This window comes from Saccostrea echinata, unplaced genomic scaffold, assembly GCF_033153115.1.
Source record: "Saccostrea echinata isolate AGI-Se365-2 ecotype Australia unplaced genomic scaffold, CSIRO_AGI_Sech_v1 ptg000008l, whole genome shotgun sequence".
Classification (NCBI taxonomy): Eukaryota; Metazoa; Mollusca; class Bivalvia; order Ostreida; family Ostreidae; genus Saccostrea; species Saccostrea echinata.
Genome location: NW_026889757.1, coordinates 9715437 through 9734952, shown reverse-complemented (window position 1 = coordinate 9734952; position 19516 = coordinate 9715437). Strand labels below are relative to the sequence as shown.

Here is a 19516-nt window from a genome sequence, read left to right as displayed (position 1 = left end):
TTAGTAATATTCAGTACTTTAAAGTTTGTCCATTATGCTTAAATGTACATATTTTCAATGCCTTTGAATACTTAGTACTTATTTATATTGTGTATAATGCAAGAATACTTACTTAAGTGAATAGTCAATTTTTCTGAGGAATTCATGCAATTGTAAAAGGGTACAATTCAATAGGGTTAACAAGAAAGAGGGGGGGGGGGCTTAACCGTTCTCTGTTCATCTTCCTGTTGTTTCGATGGGGAAGATGACATGGTAGATTATATATATATATATATATATATATATATATATATATATATATATATATATATATATATATATATATATATATATATATATATATATATATATATATATCTTATTATCTGCACAAATTGCCCTGCTTTCACAATATCCAAAGCACAAAATTCCCCAAGAGCATTATGGTCTCTCTCTCTGAGCTTTTTTTCTAAAGGAGAGCGTTGAAATACGATCATCCAATTCCATAACGAAGAACGGGTTTTATTCTGAATAATGTTATCTAAATTCCTAAAGTCGTTTGTCAAACAGTGACACCCGGAACTACATTTTTAACATAGCTAACGAAAAAAAAATTGTGCATCATGTATACATGTAGGGTACGGACACGCTGAAGTACACGTTAAAAGGGATATTTAGTATAGATGACTGCTGTCTGATTTTTATCATTTAATAATTGTAATATTGGTGATTCGAATACTAGTATAGATTTTATAACAATAGTAATATATTTTACAAGCCTTTTTATATTTTCCAAATAATGAAAGAAAATGTTCTCACTAGCACTTATTTGAATAATATTCTGTAGAATTAAATGCTTTCTTTACCTTGAAAATTTGCAATCGTATTTCTCTCTTCTTTCCCATAAGACGGGGATATATATAGAACATTACGAAGGATTTTTTTTTCAATATACATTATGAGAGCAGAGAAATGTATGCAGAATACCGAAAGCGGCCCTCTTAAAATATAATGTGTTGTACAGAAATGTATTTATAGCTTCTAATTATACATGTCAAGTACTTTAAAATTATTGAAAACATTTTTTTAAAAATCCAATAAATCCGTAACATAACTATATTAAATAAGCTTTTCATGATAAAAAAAAATGAGCATGATAAAATTATCACAAGAGTTTGATCATACTGCATTGTTCGGAACTCATCAATAAAGGGTTCTTCAGCATTATGATAGATATGACGTATAATAGATAGGGATACCAAACAAGGGGTCCAAGGGGAGAAAATCAAAGCGAATGTCTTGATACTTAATATTGTGTTTTGAGCAAAGGGAGTAAGAGAAGGAATCCCGACTTTGGTCACCGCTTCATTAGTATTCATGTACATATGGGGCGACAAATTAACAAAAAATCAAATAATTGAAAATATCTTAAAGTATATGAAAATGTCATCAATTCATTTGTTGCGCGCAACATGCAATGATTCAGGTGCGGATCGAGAAATTTTATCGGGGAGGGGTAGGGGCAGAAATTTCTTGACAAGCAAAAAGAAAAAAAACGTAATATTCATATACCAAACCTGGGGAAAAACCTACTTCCTAGTAGTGATAGTGGGGTCCACGTTTTCTGGGGGGGGGGGGGGAGTTGGTTCAAAAGTCTTCTTTTTTTTAAATTTGCTTTACTAGATACTTTTAATAACTCTGTAAATTCCAGGGGGAACCCCTCTAGATCTGCGCATGTGATTAAAAATCTCTTAAAATAATTGATGATATTTTTTTAATTGATACACGCAATACTTCTTCAAATGAATTAATAACCCCAACAATTGAATTATTGCAATTAATATCCCACTGGGATATATCGAGTCGACGTATGAATGGAAGTATAGCCATTGTTCATTGATAAAACGTCGTCGATATACCTGAATGTCGAGTTGAAGGCCACAGCAAGTGTTTTTCTTCTTCTCATATAGTTAAGTTTTTGAATAAAGGAGCACAAATTAGTCTTCTTTGGAATTCCAACAGTTTGTTGAAACATCAAATGATCTGGTCTCCAAAGACTACATAGATGTTGTCAATGAGGAACTCCAGCATCCTAAATTAACTATATGCAAATTCGAAGACTGAAATCTAATTGGTCCTTAAGGACATATGCAACGTAGTTTGAACTTTCTTGTCTTTTTTCCCTGGAGATGAAAGAGTTCCAATACTTGAAGGACTGTGTGATACATTTTAATGTCTATATTATGCTGTTGTACACTTCTTCTAAAACAAGTTTGGTTAAACTGTTAAACAAAACACCTAGAATATATGGTTAGTAATATTTGTATATTTTCTTTGAATTATACAAGAATGTTCATCAGTTGATATCTTTTCAAAACCCCAAGTATTTCTTTTTCTACGAACATCTGATGGCACTATAATCTTAAATTAAGAATATCTTGAAAAATTATCAGTAGGTAAGGTACGCTGCGTATGTCCTTAAGTTAAAGAATATGCATACTGATGGAATATTTATTAACTTATTGGTTGTATGTAAGTTGTAATTGATTGTGACTGATAATGTCTGGTTGAATGTTATATTCCACAATCGTATAAATAAATTATAAAAGAAAGAAAATGTCGTAGCCATAAAACCTTTATTTATACCAATAAATCACATTAATTTTCATTTAAGTGTTCATTTAGTTCCCCGTGAGTTCCTTTTGTGTACTTATGCGTTTCATTTGAGTTCTTTTGGGTTATTCGACACACCGATTTAAGGTTATTCCTGCGCTTAATTTCCACAGCTTTAATTCTCTGCTAACAAATACCATAGGCGACTCTGATTACTAGAAAATGCTTGGCGAATGCTTTGCTAAAAGCACAAGTACTAGTAGTTAGCGAATTTTGCTACTAAGGATATTCTAAATTTATATTAAAGCCATTTCGTTTTAATCATTATGGGAAAGTCCAGTAAAGATAAACGTGATGTATATTACAGATTGGCAAAAGAGGAAGGATGGCGGGCGAGAAGTGCGTTCAAACTTTTACAGATAAACGAAGATTTTAACTTGTTTGAAGGAGTGAAGAAAGTTGTAGACTTGTGTGCAGCACCAGGGAGTTGGAGTCAAGTGCTAGCCAGGAAATTAAGAGGAGGAGACTGTAAAAATGACGATGTCAAGATTGTTGCTGTTGACCTGCAAGCCATGGCCCCAATCCCAGGGGTGATCCAATTACAGGGGGACATAACGAAGAAGTCAACGGCACAAGAAATCATATCTCACTTTGAAGGTGAAAAGGCGGATCTGGTAGTTTGTGATGGGGCACCCGATGTAACAGGTCTTCATGATATTGATGAATACATTCAAGCTCAACTTCTGCTAGCTGCTTTGAACATTACAACGCACGTACTTCGCACTGGTGGGACATTTGTTGCTAAGATATTTCGAGGAAAAGATGTCACTTTGCTCTATTCCCAACTGCGCATTTTCTTCCCACTTGTTTCAATATTCAAGCCCCGCAGTAGCAGAAATTCTAGTATTGAGGCTTTTGTTGTGTGTCAGAATTATTCTCCACCTGAGGGCTATATTCCAAATATGTCAAATCCCTTACTTGATCACAAATATGATACGGATTACAACAATCTTGAAGGACCTAATCGAGTTATTGTTCCTTTTCTTGCTTGTGGAGATTTGAGTGGATTTGATTCTGACAGAACCTATCCCCTGAATCTAGAAGAGGGCAAGGACTATGTATACCATCCTCCAACTCAAGGACCAATTAGACCCCCGTACGAAGAGGCTTGTCATCTTAGAAAGACAGATCAACTAGCTAAAGTGGCAGATCCCAAAAAGGAACTGTCAAATGCAGCTAATGAAAAAACAGGAGGTGATACCACTCTTTCTCCAATAGACTCGCTGCCAGATTGTTTTGATGAAGATATTAACACTGATCGCTCTGAACAAGATGTTATGGAAGATTTATCAGAACTTCAAATTGGCTAATTCACATTGCATGCATTCACTAGTTTATCATAATTAAATGTCATGTGTTCAAGATAAAAATTTGTTAATAATCTTTCATTTGATTATGCCATATAAAACACATATCATCTAATGTGGAGATATGTGCTTATTGCTTTTCAAAAATGACACAATAAAGATTTTCAACTTTATGTCATTATGGCCCAGAATCATTGATAAATGTACACATATATTAAATTAACTAATAAGTGTGTACTTCTCTGCAAGTGCTGGCATAGTATGTTTAATAAAATTCATGAGATGGTTAGGTCTGAGTAGTAAAAGATAACCTCAGCTGGAGCCTGACTACTTGAAAAAGAATTCTTAACAAGAGGCCCAAGGGCCTTTACAGTCACCTGAGTATAATACAACCTTGTAAAGGATTCCAAAAATGACAATTTAGTAATAATTATGTAATAGTTAGTCTCGTAAAGTGCAACAACTCAGGAAGGTAGATTGATTTGCTTGCCTATATATGCATGGCAGTACTAACTACATTCTCATTTGTCATTATCAGGCCTAGATAAATAAATTGTGTGTTTCCGTTTCCCCGACTGACCCTAAAATATATGAGCCGACCCTAAAAAAATTTTCCGCGGATATCTTTCCAGGAGTAAACTATTCCAGTTTCACTATTAGAAATCCTCGATCACTTCCGCGTTTCAGAAAATGCATATCCTATACACAATAATCAGAAATGTTTTGACAGCGATTTCCCTGGGGAAAATTGGTAGCATGCTTGCCAATAAAAATTAAAATAAAATAAAATGTTTTTCCTACCTACCTACCCTATTTTTTCTCAGGTTAGAATAGGAAACACTATTTATTTATCTTGGCCTCATCAATCTTAACAACAACAAAAAATGCTTGAGCATGAAACTACATTACATACAGAGGAAACCCAGCACAGACCATTCTTATTATTTACTTGTCTACCTGACCATTAAATTTATGAAACTTCTTTATTTATTAATTATTAAAGAGCTAGGTTCACTTTATACATAAAATGGCCCTGTCCTTATATCAATTAATTGACTATTACCCTCTGTCCCATTTCATATATCAAAATAAAGTAGAGACTTAGTGCTTTCATTTCCTATAACAAAATTTTTTTTTGAGAATCGAGGTATTGGAAAACAGGATTTGAAAAAAAGCAATGTCTTGAATTTTGCAGAAAACGTGTATTTGACTACCTTCAGCAAAGAATTAAAATATGAGCACAGCTCACAATCCAAAATTTTAAACATGTTTTGTGATCTTCAGAAATACATCTTTCACTATGTAATTGCATATTTTGGATCAGAGGTTAATTGTGCTCTATATGAAATATTGAAAAAATACCTCAGCTTTTGGCCATTTTTAAGGAAATTTACAGGATATGGGAAAAATGACGCATTTTCTGACGTCATAATGCATTGACTGGAAAGAAAATTACATCATGTTCAATAGATACAAAGTCACCAAGGGTGGTCCAAGTTATAAATACCGCATTTCAACCAAAACTGAGCAGTTTCGATTTTTCAGAAATGCTCAGGGCCGAACAAGGCCCTAAGTGGCTCTTGCTCTTTGTTTTAGGCTTAAACATTACAAAATCTTTTATATTAACTATAATTCTTTTTTTCAAGTGACTTTTCAACTATGTTACAGTGATTAATTATCATAGGTAAGTATAACCTTTCTCTAAGAATCATTAAAGATCAATAGAGCCTTGCCCTAGCATCAGAACCCATGACTGGTAAAGAATATCACAAATATGGTAAAAACATAGTTGCTACATGTAATTAAAACTATGTACCGGTACTTGGTTTGCCTGGTATTGTAGATGTCCAGGAGAAGAGATGATTTTCAATGATTTAGGACATTTCCTTACATGATCAATAGAGCCCCACCCTACCACCAGATCCCCAGGGAAAGGAGCCATGAATTTCAAAACTTGGACAGTGGCACACTTGCTCATTATAACTATGTATTTAGTTTATCTGCTAAATACCCAGGAGCAGATAAGGCAATTTTTAAAGAATTAATGCATTTTTACTACCAGTATATGATCAATAGAGCCCCACCCTATCACCAGAAGCTCTGGTCCAGGGGCTGTGTGTTTCAAAATTTACATAGAAGCATCCTTGCTTATCATAACCCTACACTTACTTTGTTCTGTTAAATACCTATGAGCAGTGAAGAATTTCATAGAATTAATGCATTTTCAGTATATGATCAATACCCAACTCTAACAATAATATTCCTGACCTTGAAGCCATGAATTTCATAATTTCTCTAGATGGCTCAATTCTTATTTTAATCATGCCAACAGTTTGACTGCTTGATGTCCAGAAGTAGAGAAGGATTTTTGAAGATTGTCTATTTTGATAGTTTTGGCCCCAACCCTCAGACCTTAAGGGGTTGAGACCCTGAAATTCAAAATATTAGTTCCCCTTTACACATAAATGCTATATACCAAAATTACTTCAGCAGGTCCAGAGAAGAAGCTGAAAAATGAGAAGCACATCTTCTTAGGAAAACCTTTCACTAGAAAACAATGTGGTATAGACATGGAATCTAAATGACAACAGATAAGTTTATATACATGTACATTTCATATGTTCAATGTGCCAAACAGGGCAGGTAAGATAACCATAACATTTATAAGGAATACTGAATATTTCTACTGATTATTTCTTGCACACCAATGTCAACAATCAGAAATGAAAAATGTTTTAAAATATCAGTATTTATCGGTTTTACATGTAATGGATTTCAAGAGGATATTCCACAAAATAGAGACAACTAATGACAAGCAAATACACCAGCAGAGAAACAAACACATTACTTTATCATTTTATTACCATCTTTTGCATGACATATATCACATTCAACAAATATATCAACATTAGTATCATTAAAGTACATGTACAAGACATGTCAAATCTTTCACATCAATTTATGAGTCAATAAATCTCTATAAGATTAAATAATGTTATAAATTAAAAATATTTAAACACTAAGAGAACTGTTGTCAATTCCTCTTTTGTTTTTTCTCCTGTGTTCCCTTCTTCATTGACTCCTGTTCCGTGCTTTCTGTGAGTTTCCGCACAGTGTCCTCGGCAGCTGGACAATATTTACTGTATTCCATTGTAAATTCTCCCTGTCCTTGTGTCAGAGTTCTTAATTCAGTGGAATAGCCAAACATCAAATTCAGTGGCACCTATTGGTTTAAGTAGTTTACAAAGTCAAAACAAAAGCATCTACACTGTACATGTACTTTAAAATTCATTATTTATTACACCTACTCTAGTTATTTACTACAGAAAAAGAAATCTTTCAAATTTGCTTATAAATGCAGAACACATGTATTTTCATAATTATTTTTTTATTGTACAGGTGACTCTAGATCTCTTGAAGTTCAAGGGACCGTAAGAAAAGTTCGAGAGATCGGGTGGTTCGAGAGATAGAAAGTGAATAAAATCCGAAATATTCAGTTCCGATCATCATTGTTCTACTATTATACATAGCGGAAGTATACGTTGATAATGTCATTACACGTTTCAATTCGTATTTTACAGGTAATTAACTTGATTTCAACATCAATAATAGTATTTTGAATAAATAAATTAATTTAAGTTTCAATATTTATTTGTTCTCATTTCATGATTACATGAAACCTGAATAGCAAATGTCGATTTGGCCATTCCCCGGGCTTGATTGGTCCTTCACAAGATTGCTCGTAATCGGTATTCAATTGTTGAGATAGGATTTTTTGTGCAATGTTTGCCAAACTTGAATTGTGTAGACCCTAATTACATTAAAGTTCATAATCTATGGAAAATTACTGACATGTCCCTAAATTATTTTCTCAAAATTATCGTCTCGTCCAGTCAAAGTAAGTTGTAAAGCGACTTGTTTACAATTTACCAATTAACCAATTAATTATATCAACACTCTGACGACTCACAGGTGTAGTATCAACTATGTGAACACCCAATTAACACGTCCATCCCATCCCCAGGCATTCACTGTTATCCAGGTAAGTCCAAGTTTCATAAATTTTACGCTTGATTGACGTGTATACATGCGCAATCAAGACTTCGAGAAATAGAGAGTAAAAAACAATGAAATGTGTGTAACGGGACCCAGGTCTTGGTTCAAGAAATAGAGAACTTCGAGAGATTGGGAGTTCGAGAGATCAGGAGTAAATTTACTTAGTTATATAGAGGAAAAAACCGGGACTGGAGGTTCACTTCGAGAGATCAAGAACTTCGAGAGATCGGAGTTCAAGCCATCGAGAGTCACCTGTAATACGTGTGTATGTATATGAAAATCAATTCTCAAATAAAAAAAAAAACTAAAATGTTCAAAAAATGGTTGATTGGACCTATTCCGTTACCTCACAATATGACGAAAAGTATCCCTCGTTAGAATCTGTCCCTAGAAAAATAGCATTCCTCTTGGTCAGTCCTGCCAATACAGCACCTTGATATTCCAAAGGGGCATTTACTTCAACCGTCATAACGGGCTCCAACATCGCCCAGGAGTAAGTATAAGCTGCAAAAAGGGAAGTAACTCTTAAAAACTTAAATTTCAACTTTTATAAGTGACCTTATCGTCGATAGTGAAATACCCCTCCCAAATGATGTACTGGGGACATTAAAATCAAGATTAAGCTGTTTTGTATACCTATCAGTCCATAATAAAGAGAACACTTTGTAAATAAAAACTTACTGTCAAGGCCTGCTTGGAAGGCAGCTTGTTCAAATGCCCAGTCACTACTGTCTACAGAATGGGCATCACCTGTAAAACATCGAAACTCTATACAAATGTACACATGAATCAGTGAGAATCAGAACAATTTCTTGAAGCCATGGTTGGTAAATAAGCTGTCAACACTGTGGACTTAGGTTATAACACACATCAAACAAATAATCTTGAGTTTTAGAGCCCATGTAAGATACTAGGTTATTGACTTTGAATTGTATGAAAAAAAATCTACTTCATTGTAATTAAAATGCATGGCTATCAAAGGTAAGCCACAGCCCTGCCGGTGCCCTAGTATTTCTCCTACCATCTTTCAACTTGATAAGGACTCCAGATACTCTCTGTTCAGCTATTGGTCCCTTTTCATAACATTTCCTGAAACCCTACAACAGAAAATGACAAACGTGTAAAACCCTGTAAATGCTACAAAGATTGTTATGATCGTATTTTTTGTGTTGACCAAACTGACTGACCTTTTCAATAGCTGGGATGTAGCTTTTTGGGATATTTGTTCCTTGGGTGTGATCTTGGAAAATCAATTTTGTGTTTTCTTCTGGAGGTAAAGGCTTTGGAAAATAATAATTTGTATGTTTACATAAATTATTTTACTGACTTCAAACTCAGCAAGTCAGAATTCATACATCTTATATATATAAACCACAAAATATCACATTCATGTAAAGAAGTACAATAAACTACATTAATTATTAAGTTTTATGAATCCATTCCTTTTAATTTGTAGAAATAGATCCTTTCAAAATCACATTTTAGTACTTGTTAAGTGCAGTTCTTAAACTCTGAAAGGATTATACATTTATAAGCAGGAATATGGCACATCTTTGCCCCCAATTCAAAAACGTATAATAGTTGGCAATTTTTTTGGTCGCCAAGGCATCACAAACCATGGGGATTTCTTATATCTTTACACTAGACCCCAAACCACTTAAAAATTTATCTAGATATTCTCATACATTTACTATATCATAAGACAGAATCTAAGTAGACTCATCCCTGTTCCTTTTTGAAGAACTGGGCTTAAAAACCCTTAATTTATGCACTTCATTTAAGTATATCTTCAAAATTTACTAGTGATTGCACCCACACAAAGGGACGTCAGATAATTTCCCCTACCTCCACAGTTCCTATAACTCTGGCATATTCTCCTCTACCACCTGACTGCTTCTTGTGCCAATAATCAAACCTTTGAAAAATAAAAAGAAGGATTTTAAAAATGTCAATAAATTACAATTAATTATCTTCACTATAATGCTGCATCCATTCTGCATTTATTGCAGGTTCAAGTGTTTCATTTAATATTGACAACTGAAATCATTCAAATTCCTGAATTTTTATGAAACTTTAATTTTGTTTTATTTGAAAATTTATTAATGCCAGAACTGTACGTACCCCCCCCCCCCTTTCCCAAAAAAAACTTTACAACGACTATAACAAGAGGCCAATGGGCCACAACGCTCACCTGAGTAACTTTGGCCCTGCTGTTCATCACCAGATTTTCCCCTTGTAATACCTATTGTGGCCCCACCCTACCCCTGGGTGTCATGATTTGAACAATTTAGAATCTACACTTCCCCAGAATGCTTCCAAACAAATTTAAGCTTTTCTGGCCCAGTGGTTCAACACTGGAACATGGAAGAAGAATTTTCCTCCATTTTCAATATAAAACTTGGATTCCCTATTGTGGCCCTGCCCTACCCCCGAAGGTCATGATTCAAACAATTTAGAATCTACACTATCCCAGGATGCTTCCACATAAGCTTCAGCTTTTCTGGCCCAGTGGTTCTTGAGAAGAAGATTTTTAAAGATTTTTTTCCTATATATTTCAATGTAAAACTTGGATTCCCTATTGTGGCCCCACCCTACCCCTGGGGGTCAAGATTTGAACAATTTAGAATTTACACTTCCCCAGAATGCTTCTACATAAGTTTCAGCTTTTCTGGCCCAGTAGTTCTTGAGGAGAAGATTTTTAAAGATTTTTTCTATATATTTCAATGTAAAATTTGGATTCCCTATTGTGGCCCCGCCCTACCCCTACCCCCTGGGGGTCATAATTTGAACAATTTAGAATCTTCACTACCCCAGGATGCTCCCACATAAGTTTCAGCTTTTCTGGCTCAGTGGTTCTTGAGAAGAAGATTTTTTAATGACCCCACCCTATTTTTGTCTTTTCTTGATTATCTCCCTTTGTCAGGGGGCTTGGCCTTTCATTTTAACAATTTAAACTCCCCATCACCCAAAGATGCTTTGTAATAACTTTGGTTAAAGTTGGCCCAGTGGTTCTTGAGAAGAAGTTGAAAATGATGAAAAATTTACAGACGGACGGACAGCTAGATGGACGGACGGAGGATGAACAATGGTTGATCAGAAAAGCTCACTTGATCTTTCAGCTCTCAGGTGAGCTAAAAAACTGTCCAATGAATATTTATAGATTTTGATCTGCAAACTTTTCTTATGATCGAAAATTCATGAATGCTTCAAATCATTTATGTACATGTACTGTGTAATATTCAGAACATTTACTTTATGTGCCCTGAAAATGTGATCCACTTACTCTACGGGTTCCAGAAGAGTTTCTCTGAATGCGACTTTTGGCTTTCCCAGGATACACTTGGCTTTGTATTCCCTTTCCAGTCTCTGTGATAGAAGAGACAAACTTAGTTCCATAAAAAAAATGCAAATGGAATCAGAAAAATGTTTCTATATCTAGATCCAGCATTTAATTTGACACAACAAAAAAAATTTCTCAAACCACATTCCTGAAAAGAAAAATAAAAATGCAAGGCTCAGGAGCAGAACAGTTATTATGCACCACAAGTTAACCTTTTCCATGTTCTGCTAAAACAATGTACTGATTACCAGGTAACATACTTATACTTGCATGGATTTATACTTTAAAAATAATACTGAAACTGTACCATCATAATTTCATTTTATCTATAACAGAAGTATTACTTTTAAAATATAAGTGCAATGCAGACAACTCATTCTATGAAAATGGGAGGAGTATAAGCCATGCAAAGATGAGATAAAAAAGACCTTTTTTTACAATTCATTTAGATGCATACATGTACATATACATTTACATGTACGCTAAAATAAAAAAGATTAACAAAAATATCTACTTGAGCATAAATTTCCAGATGTAATTCCCCCATGCCAGTTGCAATGGTTTCTCCCAACTCTGGGTCAAATGCCACTTTAAATGTTGGATCCTCCTTAGTGAATCTTGAGATCCCTTTAGAGAAGTTTTCCTGGTTTTGCTTGTCCACTGGTTTTATTGACATGGAGATAACAGGATCTGGCACATACATAGATTCCTAAAAAAAATCATAAAACTGAAGATTTTATAACACTTTATATATTGGAAGCAATTGAATGATATACATAATTTCTACATGTAAATTTACTATACATTGCCAAAACATATTCTAGCTCAATTTCATTTTTATATACTTGTAACAATACCACTTCTACTTTTTAGAGGCAATGTACATCAATACTTTATTTTCTTAAAAGCAATTTTATTCCTTATCCTGATGTAAATAGATGAGTAAATCACACTCATGGTTATAGACTGAATCATATTTTGATTTACTAGTAAAAAATGTTCAATAGATAATTGATACAAACCAGAGAGAGCTGTGTATTTCCCTTGTTGACAAAAGTGTCTCCTCCTGCACAGTCTACACCAAACAAAGCACAAATGTCTCCAGCGTAGGCTTCTGTTATGTCCTGTAGGAGAGGAAGAAAAAAAATTCTCACAAACCCCTCATATAATGAGACCCTTCCTGCATTTTAACATTTCTGAATATGAAACACAGGAACAAATCTGAAAAAATGTTTTCAGAAATCATTCCAAGTAGGCCACTATATGACATTAACTGTTATCAGTGTTCAATCACAAACCTTCAAATAAACATCTAACAATCTTTAATTAACCCACATCTGAAATACATATGTTACTCAGAAATGTCATTCAATACTAGGCATGAACTGCAGTCCTTTACCTCCATTTCGTCTGCATTCATCCGAATCAGTCTGGATACACGGACTTTCTTGTTGTTCCTTGTGTTAATTATGGTGTCCCCTTTCTTCATTCCTCCTTGGTAAACTCTCATGTAGGTCAGCTGACCAAACTTCCCAGCCTAATAAATAAAATTCTTACATGAGAAAAAATGCTTTGCAAAATATAATGATTAATAAATCCACAATTTTAATGATGTGACTAAAATCTATAATTTTTCAGTCCTTTTCAGTATACTGTCTAACAAGCCATATGGCTTAAAGCAATGTTAATGACTTGAACTTGTACCTCTAGCTTGAAAGCTAATCCAACAAATGGATTTTCTGTTGTTCGCTCTGAACTAAGCAAAAATCTAGTTGGATTCCCATGTTCATCTAACCTGTAATAAAAGACATATCAATGAAATTAGAGACCTAAATCTTATAAATAAATCTGTTATGCTACACTACAAACATTCATAAAGCTACTAATAGATTCTTTATACATTATTTTTGAGATGTACATGGTAAAGTACACTGTGCATTTAAGTTTCAAATAATTCTTCATATTCCATATCAGGGTTTCTTAAAATATTTACATTCAAACCTCATTATCTCAGACTCAATGAGATTAGAAAAAAACTTTCGAGATATCCAGATTCAAGATATCCAGGGTAAAGTACTTAAGGAATAAGGGGTTGGGACTTCAACAAGAGGCCCAAGGGCCTTAACAGTCACCTGAGTATAATACAACAATTTAGAGGATCCATAGAGTATAAATAAAAGGAAAGGTGAAGCTTTGTTGCCCAAAAGCAAGAAAAATAGGGTGATCAGGATCAACAAAATAATTAGTCTAGTGTTCATTAACAGTATATCAATTAGGTTCTAATCTGTTCCCCATTTATCACTCTCACCAGACAGTATATAAACAAACTTATAATCAGTGCTTCTGTACTCTTTTAATTCCTTGTTGAAATCTCTTACATTGGCCTCTCTTGGTCTTTGATGAACATTTAATAAGACAAGTTATTTTTGTCTCATTTTTATTTATCTGTTACTTACAAGTCTATCTGATCATTAAAACTAAGAAAGTACTTTTTGTATTTTACAATAAAAATTCTTGCATAATTCTCCTATTCTATTAACCTTTCAAGTACATTATTTACAGTGATTAATTAACACAAGTAAATGGCAAAGGGGAATAACTCCTCTCAATAGAATAAAAATTAATAGAGCCCTGGCCTGGACCAGAACACTTGATCAAATGGTTCCGATGTTCAAAAATCTGGTAAAAATACCCTTCCTTATTAAAACTTTTACTCTTTTTGCCTCTGATATGCCCAGGTGCAGAGAAGATTTTTAAAGCATTCATGCATTTTCACTATATAATAAATAGAGCCCCACCCTAATATCAGAACCTCTGATCCAGGGGTCATGAAATTCACAATTTTGGAAAAGGCATCCTTGCTTATCATAACCATGTATTTTTTTAAATAATACCCAGGAGAAGAGAAGAAGATTTTCAAAGAAATAATGCACTTTCACTATATGATCTATATAGCCCCGCCCTAGCACCAGAATCCCTGACCCTGGGGCTATGAATTTCACAATTTCGGTAGAGTCACCCTTGCTTATCATAGCTATGTATTTAATTTGTTTAAATAATACCCAGGAGTAGAGAAGAAGATTTTCAAAGAAATAATGCACTTTCATTATATGATCTATATAGCCCCGCCATAGCACCAGAACCCCCGACCCTGGGGCCATGAATTTCACAATTTTGGTAGAGTCACTCTTGCTTATCATAACTATGTATTTAATTTGTTTAAATAATACCCATGAGTAGAAAAGAAGATTTTCAAAGAAATAATACACTTTCACTATATGACCTATATAGTCCCACCCTAGCACCAGAATCCCTGACCCTGGGGTCATGAATTTCACAATTTTGGTAGAGTCACCCTTGCTTATCATAGCTATGTATTTAATTTGTTTAAATAATACCCAGGAGTAGAGAAGAAGATTTTCAAAGAAATAATGCACTTTCATTATATGATCTATATAGCCCCGTCCTAGCACCAGAACCCCTAACCCTGGGGCCATGAATTTCACAATTTTGGTAGAGTCACCCTTGCTTATCATAATTAATGAATTCAATTTGTTTCAATAATATCCAGGAGTAGAGAAGAAGATTTTCAAAGAAATAATGCACTTTCACTATATGATCTATATAGCCCTACCCTAGCACCAGAACCCCTGACCCTGGGGCTATGAATTTCATAATTTTGGTAGAGTCACTCTTGCTTATAATAACTATGTATTCATTTTGTTTCAATAATACCCAGGAGAAGAGAAGAAGATTTTCAAAGAAATAATGCACTTTCATTATATGATCTATATAGCCCCACCCTAGCACCAGAACCCCTGACCCTGGGGCCATGAATTTCACAATTTGGGTAGAGTCACCCTTGCTTATCATAACTATGTATTTAATTTGTTTCAATAATACCCAGGAGTAGAGAAGAAGATTTTCAAAGAAATAATGCACTTTCATTATATGATCTATATAGCCCCGCCCTATCACCAGAACCCCTACCTGGGGCCATGAATTTCACAATTTTGGTAGAGGGCTCAATGCTTATTACAATCATGCCAACACTTTGACTGCTTGATGTCCAGGAGTAAAGAAGAAGATTTTTAAAGATTGCATTAATTTTGATGGTTTTGGCCCCACCCCTCAGGCCACAGGGGGGCAGGGGCCACGAATTTCACAATTTTTGTTCCCCTTCACCCATAGATGCTATATGCCAAAATTGGTTGAAATTGGTTTGCTGGTTCCAGAGAAGAAGCTGAAAATGTTCAAAAGTTTACGACCGACGAACGACGGACGACGCACGACGACGGACGAAAAGAGATAGCAATAAGTCACCTGAGTGACTCAGGTGACCTAAAAATCAGTTCACCATATCCATGGTATTCGATATACCCATAATCGAGATACCAAACTTCAACTGTAGTTAATTATTACAGTTAATTAAATTTACAACTGGTTTCTGTCTAAACTTACTCTGCATTATTGAGACATATATTCTCAACCTCTGTTGGATTGGGGAGGTAGTCTACCACTGCATCTAGTAATGGCTGTACACCCTTGTTCTTCAGAGCTGTCCCCATAAATACAGGTGTAAAGACCCTCTTAATACAGGATCTTCTAATGGCTGCCTGCACAGTATACAATATTTTAAAATATGTACTTCAAATTCAAAACAGGACTTAATTGTGCTGATACTCCTTTTCACATATATATGCTACTACTGAATGAAGAAAAGTCCATAAAACTGGAGGTCAATCCAGAAAAAGATTTGATACATGTCTAGCATTACAAGACTTTATAAAGTTTGGAATAATCATTCATTTGATCAAAATTTCTGAAGGCACATACACAGGCAGCAAATTTGTTCACTCCTCTTTTCAAAATCATATATATGTACCTTGATGTCATCAATAGTGGGTTCTTTCTCTTCTAGAAACATCTCTCCAAGTTCATCATCAACATTAGACACAGCTTCTGCAATCACAAATATAATCAAGTTTGTTAATTCACAACTTAAATAAAACTTATACTTAAAAACTCAATATTTAACTTGTTTGGGCCTTAAATTGGACATAAAGGTTTATTGTCTTCATTCATAAGGGACAGAAGATCACACATTATCTGAAGGTGAAAAATATCACAATCCAAATTTGATTCCTACTCAGCAGGCTGCTTATTTTATACCAGAAAACAGGTATGAACATACATTTAATTCTCGATAAACAGCCGCCTTTTGTAATTTAGAAATCATGGCGATATAACGAATTTGGCGATGAATTGAATTTCCCATCTTTTGGGAAACAAGAAATAGAGTTTCTGTTCTTGAAAATAAAACATTTAGCATTTATTTTCTTAGTATTATATAAAACACATTTTCAAAATTTGAAAATGCATCAAATAGTTTTTTATGTACACTAATTTCGTTTTAAAACAAAACACACATTTATAAAAATAAATACATGAACACAGGTACAGGCATGTCATGGTGGTATTATGAAAATGGCGATGAATCATATGGCGATAATTCGAGAATTGACTGTATACCTATAAGCTTCTGTCTTCTCTCTTTAGCCTCTGTTCTCAGATGAGCTGGGATTTCATCTTCAATAATATTTAGTCTACAAGAAAAAATTTCAAAATATGAAGGATACAATTTGATATTTATCAAACCTTTTTTTAAAACATTTGATTCAATTTTAACCAAAGTTCTAACTAAAAAATTGCCATAATGCCTAAAACCACTAAACATGATCATAATACACATAATATGGAACTCTTTGTTCCATAACTCATGTTTACAATTTTTTTTTTCTCAAAGTGAAACACAGCCTGGGGTTTTGTTTAATTCTCTCTATACATAAAAAAAAAATGTTTCCTAAATTGTATTTTGACATTTTATGGTCCCTGTCTGTCATATTCTAAATTTATAACATTTCAATGTATCACGAAAGAAAACACAGTTTCATGCATACTTTAGTAATATCCTGTTGGCTATAAGATGTTGAAATACAATACTCACCCACATGGCTCTCCAAAGTACAAGGCCTTCATTTCAATGAGATCTACAATTCCCTCCTGGTCTTTCTCCAGTCCAATGGGTAATTGTACAAACTCAGCATTGTGATTCAATTTGGACCTAGAAAAACAGAGTAAGAGATAATACAATGGCTAATCGGATTTCCCTTAAAAAATTTCAACATTTCTAAAACTAATGTGATGAAATGACTTTATAAAAATTTGAAAAATTGTAAAAGAAGCTTACTTCAGCTGTGATAATACTCGAACTGGATTGGACCCCATTCTATCTAGCTTATTGATGAAAGCCACACATGGAACATTATATCTCTTCATCTGTCTATTTACAGTAATGGTCTGACTCTGAACTCCCCCCACTGCACAAAGCACAAGCACAGCACCATCTAAAACACGTAAAGCACGCTCCACCTCCACTGTAAAATCTACATGCCCCGGAGTGTCTATAATGTTAATGTTTGTACCTTTCCAGTTCACATATGTTGCCGCTGATTGAATTGTGATTCCACGCTGGCGTTCTAGATCCATAAAGTCCATTTTTGCACCAACATTGTCTCTTCCTCTCACTTCATGCATTTCTGCCAATTTTCCAGTGTAATATAAAAGACGCTCTGTGAGCGTGGTTTTGCCTGAGTCTATGTGTGCAGAGATTCCAATGTTTCTAATCATTGAAGAGTCTAATGTTACATCCTGTAAATGTAGAATGATATTTGCATTCTGTAGTATTATTTATAAGAATATGACATAATATACCACATGATGACTTGGTATATATTTATGAATGCTGATGGTAAAATTGCTTATTCGAATATTCTTGCTATTTTTCAAAACACTTTTATTATATATATATATTTAACTCTCATAAAAATGTCAGGATCTTAATAGTACTTTTTTGGCAGAGATTCTTGGGTACGTGTAAGTGAAATAAATTTCCTGTCATAACCTAAAACATTATTCTCTTTAGAGAAGTGGACAGGCTAATTTGCCTACATCCACTTCTCTTCACAAGCCTTCATGTTTTGATTCTGGAAAACATAAAAATTTAGAACTGGTGATGGCCTACACATCAACTGACATTTCGTCTAAATTATGCCTGAATGTATGTAACAGGCGTGCTATATTAACAATTTCAACATAAATAAAACAACTGTCACAAAAAAATCTTTCCTTTTATTCTTCAACAATATAAGCACTATCTTTCCAGACAAATATTTAAACAAAGAACAAAAGAATTTGAACGAAACTTGAGGAAATAATGTCTCATTAAATTAAACATAGTAGACGATTTGTATTGTGTCATTATAACTTTGTACAAATATTTTCAGTTTTACCCAATTATAGTTTTTTTTAATCCTTCAACAGTTACTTGCTCATAATTTAAATCCAGGATGGAGAACTTGTAAAAATGGATTAGCGGTAAGTAAAGGTTGGTTTCCTTGAGACAGTTGTGTTTATTTATGTTGAAATTGTTAATATAACATGTCTGTGAAGTACATTCAGGCATATTTTAGAAGAAATGTCAGTTGAAGTGTAGGACGTCAACGGTTCTAAATTTATGCGTTTTCCAGCATCAAAACATGAAGGCTTGCAAAGAGTCGTGGATGTAGGCGAAAGCCTATCCACTTCTCTACATAGAATACTAAAACATCTGTAAAATGCAAGTCGTAAAACTTACCCCCGTTTTGCGTGCAGAGTAATTTCTTGCCGCACACGCCATGCATGGTGTGAACTAAAACAATAGCACATGGTTAAACATAAACAATCTAATATTCTATGTCATATTTCCTGTAACGACTATAATTGTACATGGATTACTAGATAGAATGTTCCATCGTTATAATGATAAATTATTCTAACTAATGAATTACGTAAATTACAGTTTAGAGGAAATCCTGGTTAGACGATTGCATAAATGCATTTTGACAAGAAACAACTACATTATGTTAGTTTCAAATCTAAACTACAAACCTTTTGCATCGGAATACCATTTTTCAGTGATAGATGTAGAATACTCGAAAATCTCTTAAGGATGGTCATTTTTTAATGTCAGACTTTTACCGCAGTTGACATTCACCTGCGGTCCATGTGCGTGATGTAAACTCTCATTTGCGCAAGCGCATACAATAACAGGAAGTCCGAA

General features: G+C 34.1%; 2 protein-coding genes across 2 annotated transcripts; one reads left to right on the top strand and one right to left on the bottom strand.

The window, feature by feature from the left end:
- The first annotated feature begins 2863 nt into the window (after window positions 1-2863).
- Window positions 2864-4132, top strand: LOC133181396 (tRNA (cytidine(32)/guanosine(34)-2'-O)-methyltransferase-like). Its single transcript, XM_061315911.1, has one exon. The coding sequence runs from the start codon at window positions 2919-2921 to the stop codon at window positions 3960-3962; it is 1044 nt and encodes a 347-aa protein (XP_061171895.1). The 5' UTR covers window positions 2864-2918; the 3' UTR covers window positions 3963-4132.
- A 2695-nt stretch (window positions 4133-6827) lies between these two features.
- On the bottom strand, window positions 6828-19445 carry LOC133181056 (elongation factor G, mitochondrial-like). The gene is made up of 18 exons (XM_061315596.1): window positions 19345-19445; window positions 19052-19105; window positions 17606-18066; window positions 17363-17479; window positions 16888-16961; window positions 16241-16317; window positions 15817-15971; window positions 13060-13150; window positions 12755-12892; window positions 12378-12479; window positions 11870-12064; window positions 11299-11381; window positions 9861-9930; window positions 9203-9295; window positions 9037-9112; window positions 8697-8765; window positions 8362-8519; window positions 6828-7182 (listed from the first exon to the last, which is right to left on the bottom strand). Exons 1-18 carry the CDS (start codon window positions 19411-19413, stop codon window positions 6994-6996), a joined length of 2271 nt encoding a protein of 756 aa, XP_061171580.1. The 5' UTR covers window positions 19414-19445; the 3' UTR covers window positions 6828-6993.
- Window positions 19446-19516: the final 71 nt, after the last annotated feature.